This window comes from Acomys russatus, unplaced genomic scaffold (assembly GCF_903995435.1).
Source record: "Acomys russatus unplaced genomic scaffold, mAcoRus1.1, whole genome shotgun sequence".
Taxonomy (NCBI): domain Eukaryota; kingdom Metazoa; phylum Chordata; class Mammalia; order Rodentia; family Muridae; genus Acomys; species Acomys russatus.
In genome coordinates this window covers 10,179-17,572 of record NW_026131548.1, presented here as the reverse complement: position 1 = coordinate 17,572, position 7,394 = coordinate 10,179, and the positions used below count along the sequence as shown (strand labels likewise).

The 7,394-nt window shown below is 50.8% G+C and overlaps 1 protein-coding gene across 1 annotated transcript; it reads right to left on the bottom strand.

Annotated features, from left to right (window-relative positions):
* Positions 1-690: 690 nt before the first annotated feature.
* Positions 691-1,960, bottom strand: LOC127186284 (voltage-dependent P/Q-type calcium channel subunit alpha-1A-like). Its single transcript, XM_051142717.1, has 2 exons — positions 1,859-1,960; positions 691-863 (listed from the first exon to the last, which is right to left on the bottom strand). Exons 1-2 carry the CDS (start codon positions 1,949-1,951, stop codon positions 720-722), a joined length of 237 nt encoding a protein of 78 aa, XP_050998674.1. The 5' UTR covers positions 1,952-1,960; the 3' UTR covers positions 691-719.
* Positions 1,961-7,394: the final 5,434 nt, after the last annotated feature.

Genomic DNA, 7,394 nt, shown 5'->3' with positions numbered 1-7,394 from the left:
TACGGCAAGGGCTCTAGGATGTCAATCATTTGGGGGAGACAAGCCTGCCAACTAGAAAGCACCAGTTTTGACTTTCAATGAGCAACCACACTTCAATTAACTGGAAGCCACTCCTAGTTTGGAGCTGTTGTAGCGGTCAGCGTGGGAGGTGTATACACAGCTGCTTTTCAACCACAGCTCATTCCTTGTATTCACACATGAAAATCCCTTAAAGACATGAGCAAAACCTGCCAAAGTCCAAACCGTAAGTTCATGTAGCTGTAAATCCTCAACACATGGCCACCATTGTGAAATAAAGGTACCACACCTCCAAGCAAAGGATGAGACCTGCTAACATGGATCTCTCAGACACCTTGGTTTGTTGGTTTAAATCCCAGCCCCACTGCTTAGCAGCTGGAGGATATTTATCCATCCTGGGTGTTGGGTTGGGGGTGGGGGCATCTTCTGCCCTCCTGGGTTATGCTGAGGACTACATGGCCGTGCGCATGAGACACCGTAAAGCTGCCAGCTACACCAACAGGCCGTTGCTTTAGTTCTATTACACAGCAGCACTCTCTGGTATAAATGGTGGCGACACAGGAGGTGAAGAGAAGACAGAGTGCCCTAGAGAGTATTGGGCATAGGTCTCCAAGCCCAGCCCTCACCACATACGTCATGATACTAACAAAGCCTCGACATCCTTGGGGGAAAAACCACGCTAAAGAATACGACGCAGTTACCTACCCTGTTAGCACCACAACAAAGTCCATGACGTTCCAGCCGTTCCGCAGGTAGGAGCCTTTGTGGAAGGCAAAGCCGAGAGCCACGATCTTAATTCCAGCCTCAAAACAGAAGATTCCAATGAAGTACGGTTCCGTATCATCCTGGAAGGGAGAGAAGACAGCGTCAGTGGCATGGGTGGTGTGACACCCCCCCCCCCAAGGCAGTACACCCAGAGATGTGTACCACATCTCCTGCTCCCAACAGGCCGAGTAACCAAAGGCTGAGACTTTTGAAGCTAAGTCAAAGGGAGCATATTCTGGAAGCTGAGCTTCCTCAGACATTGCAACCACAGTGAAGGAATGCTAGGAACAACCCACTTCCTGGTTAGGAATCCTGATCTCCCAACCTTAGAGATATGGCTGTTGCCTTGGTGGAGACTGTGAAGACCAGTAGAGCCTGGCCTAGAATCCTCTGGTGAGGGGTGGAGCCGTGGCTCAGTGTCAGAGAGCTGGCCTAGACTGTGTGAGGCTCTGGGTTCATCCTTAGTATAGCAAAATACCAAATGAGAGACAAACAAACCAAGTCTGTATTTGACTACTGGTAGAACAAAACAACCATAAAATGACATAACTGAGAAAATGATGAATCTCTGGATACTGATTGGTTCTGAGGCACTGCTGATACTTGTGCCGGGTATAAAAATCATTATCATGGCAACATGAGGTGCCTGCACTTCTAGTTATGCAGACATATGGACATGTCTGTTGACTGTAAATGTGTGCCACAATACCTCTGCTGAGGAAGACGAGTGTGGAGTGGAGCCTCAATGACTGAATTTTAGGAGTGGGTTCACAGTGGCTAATTGCTTTGTTCTATACTTAAGTACAGTCACGTTTTTTTTTTTTTTCATGAAAATTTTGTTTCTGAGCATGAAACACAAATTAGAATTTCGATTGAGTCTGACGTCTTCACGGACCACATGATGGTTCACTGTGCCCTGGTGTATATATATATACCAGGTCTGCTGGGCTTCAAGGGTGGGGTTGGGCAGTAAAGTGCTTCCACGTCTCCAGGTCCCTGGTGATGGTGCAAGGCAGGCTTTCTCCCACACAGCTCTCAGCCCAGGGACCCAGACCCCTTCCACCTCATTGCTCACCAGCCGCTCAGACATGGGTGTCTTGTCGTCATCAGGGAGGTGCTGCTCCAGAGCCAGGACGATGCAGTTAGCAATAATGGTGGCCAGGATCATGTACTCGAAGGGAGTGTGGGGGTTAAGGAGCAGACCTCTGTGCTTAGCATTCTGTCCTCTCCCAGCAACCCAGCCCAACACCCCCAGCCCACCCCTCAACCCCCGGGCTCTCAGCTCTTCACATCCCTGCCCCGTCCAAACACACGCATGGCGCGCGCACGCACACACGCACACAGAGCCATCTGCTTCATCCGTCTGGGGGCACCCACCTCTGCAGCTCCCAGCCCTAAACCTGTGATTTTTTTTCCAGGCAGGGTTTCTCTGTGTAGCCTTGACTGTTCTGGGTTTGCTTTGTAGACCAGGCTGGCCTCGAACTCACATAATCCACCTGCCTCTGCCTCCCTAAGGGCTGAGATGCATGGCATGCACCACCACACCCGGCTTAAACCTGTTATTTTTAAAAGATGTTTCTATTAGCACGTACTAGCTACATACGTGGATCTCATTCACGCCCCCCTCCTGCTCTCCTGTGCCCTCTTTTCTGTCCCTTTCCCACCGAGTCTCCTAGTTCCTCTTCCGAATCCTTCTCTTTCTTTCTTTCTTTCTTTCTTTCTTTCAGTGAGTTTAAAGTTACTGACAGAAGCACAGGTGCCTCATCAGTAACTACACCCCTGGAGAAAATGTCACCCCACTAACTGCATAGACGTCCTCAGGGAGAGATGAAACCTTTGTGATCTCTCTTTCCTCCATGCCATGGTATTGACAGACCCAATCTTATGCAGGTAATCGCTGCAGCTGAGGGTTCAAGAGTGCCACAGCATGCCAGGCCCCCGCTTGTCCTCCGGTTCTTTTATACTTCCCAGCCATCCTTGGACACGTTGTTCTCCACCCCTGCAGGGCCATCGCTGCAAATGCACGAGCTCTGCATTGGGTGTGGGACACATGGCATTTCCACTACTACAGAAAGAGCCAAGGGCACAAGACAGCAAAGCACGGGGACTCCCAGAGAAGAGAGGAAGTGAGTGAGTTCAGCACGCAGACCACACCGGATAGTGCGCAGTGCTGAGAGTAAGGCCCTCGCCTTGGGTGTGCTAGCATCCATGAATCCACCTGGCCGGAGAGGAAAAGTATTCAGAGAGAGAAAAATGTGTCAGGCTGAGTACTAAACAACACATTGCAGCAACTAATGAGAAACGCAGCTCACGTGCCAGGTCTTTTACCTAGAGATGAGGGTGCAGCTTTGAGAGGCAGGGCTTGAGTGTCTGCAAAGTTTGGTATTAATGGGGTCCAAGAACTGACTCACTGTGGACACTGTAGGTTGACAAAGGGCCACACCTATCATGAGACGGTGAGTAGAATGGAGAAGAGGAAAGAATCAAAACAACGGGCAGAGGGCCGGAAAAGGACTCACTCTGCAAAACGCCTGCTGTACAAGCGTGAGAACCGCGGTTGAAGACCCAGCATCACATAAAAGCTGGGGATACTGGTGCACACTTGAAACCCAGGCCCTGGGGAGGTGGGAGTGAATTCCCATAGCTTGCCAGCAGTCTAACTGCAACAGGGCGCACTAAGTTTGCTGAGATACACTGCCTCAAAAACTCAGGTGGAGAGTGACTGAAGGTGTCGGGCACTGACCTCTGACTTCTACATGCACACACCCACACATGTGCACATATATCTACACAGAGAGAGAGAGAGAGAGAGAGAGAGAGGGAGGGAGGGAGGGAGGGAGAGAGAGAGAGAGAGAGAGAGAGAGAGAGAGAGAGAGGCGCCAGTGGTTTGTTGAGACATCCAAAGCATAAACAAAAGAAAACGAGATATGGGGCAGTGAGGTGGCTCAGTCGGTAAAGGCACCTAGTACCCATCCTGGCAACCAGAACCAAATGGTGGAAGGAGATAAATGAATCTTGAAAGTTGTTTTCTGACCTCCACCCATGAATTGTGTGAACACGCTCATACACACACACACACACACACACACACACACACACCAGAAATGTGCACCTTGCATGCATGGCCCCTTCTTCACAGATTAAAAAAACAAACAAAAACTACCACAGGGAGGTATCAGTTCTCACTCCCACTAGAACAGCAGGAAGTAAAACAAAGCAGAAAGCACTGAATGCTGGGAGGATTTGGGGATTGGGTCTCGAGCTCTCGTGCATTGCTTCAGACAGCATGGAGCTATGTGGCTACTTTGAAAATTAGCCTGCATTTCCTAGGAAGGTTAAGTATGGATTTACCACCCCACACCAGAATTCTACGATGAGGTGCAGAGTCCAAAGCGTTAGAAAGTGAGAGCTCAGACAAACACTGCTATGTAAACGACAGCAGCACATTACTGCTCACCTGCCAAAGGGTAGAAGTTGAAGGAGCATTGCTGGACGGGCAGGTAAGAATAGGGAGACTACTCTGTCCAGTGTGGACTACTGCTCAGCCTAAAGAGGGATGCCCCAGTACGTGGGTAAACCATGGGACCACGAAGCTGAGCGAAGGGAACAAGGCACAAGCAAGCAGACAGCCTCTGGGTATGGAGATCTTCAAGGCAGCTTCCTGGAAGCTGGCGGGCAGAGGGAGGGGAAAGCAATGGCTTCATGTGCGGGGAAGAGTTACGTAGTTGCAGGACACTATGACTGTATTAAATGCCAGAGAGTTAATCACTGGAAAGCATCTTAAGTGTTTAGGAGGCAGAGGCAGAGGCAGACAGATCTCTGTGATTTCAAGACTAGCTTGATCTATATAGTTTGTTCCAGATCAGCAAGGGCTACAAAGTACAATTCAGCCTTGAGAGGTGGGGCTAGAGAGATAGCGCAGTAGGTAAGAGGACTTGCTGCTCCTGTAGAGGGCCCAAGTTCAGTTCCCAGAATCTGGTGCCTTCTGGGCTCCATGGGCACTGCACTCAATTCATTCTCTCTCTCTGCGTCTCTATCTCTCTCTTTCTCGCTGTGTGTTTCCTCTGATTCTCTCTGTGTGTCTGTGTGTCTGTCTCTCTCATGCGCGCGCGCGCGCGCACACACACACACACACACATACACACACACAATCTTTTGTGGGCTGGAGATATGGCTCAGCCCAGCCATAAAAGGCTGACCCTCATAATCAAAATAAATCTTTTTAAATCAGTTGTGGTCAGAGCAGGCACCTCAAGAGGTTATCTGATCCTATCTGCCCCCTCCCTTTATCTTCCTCCCTCACCCGAGAAACTATCTTCTGGGTCCCAGAGAACCTCAGTACTTGGGAGAACCCATGGTAAAAATCACCCCTCGTTCTCTGGCTCCATCCCTCAGAAGGAACTGTAGTCCAACAGTTCGGGTGTGGGGCTAGCAATCTTGGAACCAGAAGGCTAAGAGTGTCAAGTGGATGCTAGGCATGCAACCACAAGCACCCTGAGTACTGGGACAGTAGGCTCGCAGCCTGACACAGCGCCTGAGGGGGCACTGTTCTGGACATCGTGGTGTGTGGAGCAGCATGTGTGGCTTCTGTCTGTAAAACCAAATGCATCACCAAGTGTCCCCAGGGACAGTGTGCCCTCCCATTTCACACAGGGAGGACTCCGCCCCTCTCAGTGTTTTCCTTTGAAAAGGTCACTTGCCAGGTCTCCCTTTAAATCTCGATCCGTTCAGCAGCCTGCTTCCCCCCCCCCTCCTTTTGAGGCAGTGTCTCACTCTGTAGCCTCAACCTTGGGAGCCTCCTGCCTCAGCCTCCCAAGCGACACCGGATGACAGGCCACTGTATTCTGGAGGCGCTATAAAACCACTTAGGTTGGAAGAAGCTGAACCTGGACCCATTTTCCAGGTGGAAAAGCAAAGGAGGAAACAGTAAACACAGAAGGAAGTGTCTCGGGGAGGTGGGCAAGTCAGGCGCTTTCTGTGTTTGGTGTCAGTCTCACTGGCCAGCTGCAAACAGCGATTTAGGAAGACAACAAAAGCAACTCACAGCCCAGTCAGTGACTGGCTTCTCTACTCTCAGCGCCAGTCACTAGGCCCAGAACAAAGCGCTGCAAAGACTCCCCTCTGTCTCACCCCACAGCCTGGAAAACAAGAACCAATATTTGCACACAGAGAAAGCGAGGCTAAGCCCTCACTGGCGATTTGAATGAGACTCGCGTCCTCGCCCAGCCAGCCGGCCCGCCCAGCCTGAGTGGCTGTTTCTTCATGGAGCCACCATCTCCCTCTGGCATTCCTTGGCTTCCTGTCCCCAGATGGCTGCCATGGAGCTGCCTTTGCAGCAGCTGACACCACATTTAGATGCTGCTGTGTCAGCGAGGTTCCTATTGCCTAGGCTTCAGAACCCAGAATTCCCCAGGTCTGAAAGGAAGGCTTGGGGATGCAGAATGCACAGTGAGACACCCCCCCCCCCCGACCACCCAATCCTTATCAGCAAGTTCACTGTATTTTACTTGTCAGTTTTCACAGAGCTGGGGATGAAAACCTGCACCTTATGCACGCTGAGCAAATGCTCTCCATCTGAGTCACGTTCTTAGCCTTTCCCCCCCCCCCCTACTTCCTATTTCAAGACAGGATCTCATGCGTTCACCAAGGCTGGACTCCAAAGTCACCCTGCAGCTCAGGCAAGTGTCTTCTTCCTCAGCCTCCCAAGGCCCCAGAATGACAGACTCACACTCCCAGGCCTAGATCCTGACACTATTTCCTTTTTTTTGGGGGGGGGGGTTTGAGACAGGGTTTCTCTGTGTAGCCTTGACTGTCCTGGACTCACTTTGTAGACCAGGCTGGCCTTGAACTCACAGTGATCCGCCTGCCTCTGCCTCCCAAGGTGCGCCACCACCGCCTGGCCTATTTCCTTTCCTTTTTTTTTTTTTTTTTTTTTTTTTTTTTGTCAAATCTAAACATGCAAGCTCCAAAGTATCATTTCACAGAATATGAGAGTCAGTGATGGCGGCCCTACAATCTGGCCACCAAAAGCAAGCTCTCATCACCATCAGCATTATAGCCCTTTAAGGATGTAGTCTGCCCCCACCCCCATCCACCTGCTGAGTCAGGAGGAGCCTCTGGAGCTTTTGAGGCTATGTGCAGGGTTGGTAGAACTGGGAGCATAGGGCTCTGAGTCCTCTCAGGGAGAGGGGCTCTTCTTTTTCCTCCCAGTTTTCACCTCCACATCCAGAGAGTCCTAGCTCAGGAGTCCTAGATTTCCCTACTCAAGCCAGGGGCTGAGAAGACACCCCACATGTTGATGAAGCAAGGGTAATGTTGGGATGGGGTCGGGCAAGCAGAAGACTCCAGGTTATAATGCGTGTGAGCATCATAGCCTTTCCAGAGATCTCATCTCACTTGGAAGAAAAGCTGGGGTCCTCTCTTCCATGGTCCAGGAGCCTTCACTGCATCTTTGACCTGCCTCCTCCGAGCTCTGATTTTGGTCACTCAACTCCACCCTTATGTCTCCAGAATGTCCCAGCACCCCAGGCACAGTTGAGCTACAGGACCTTTGCATGTGCGGTTCATGCTTTGGGAAGGCTTTCTGCCAAAATCTTCCTATAGATTTCTAA

Coding starts and splice junctions, on each gene's coding strand:
- LOC127186284 (XM_051142717.1), bottom strand. CDS start 1,951: ATGATCCTGGCCACCATTATTGCTAACTGCATCGTCCTGGCTCTGGAG. Junction 864..1,858: donor CACCCATGTCTGAGCGGCTG/GTGAGCAATGAG, acceptor TCTCCCTTCCAG/GATGATACGGAACCGTACTT.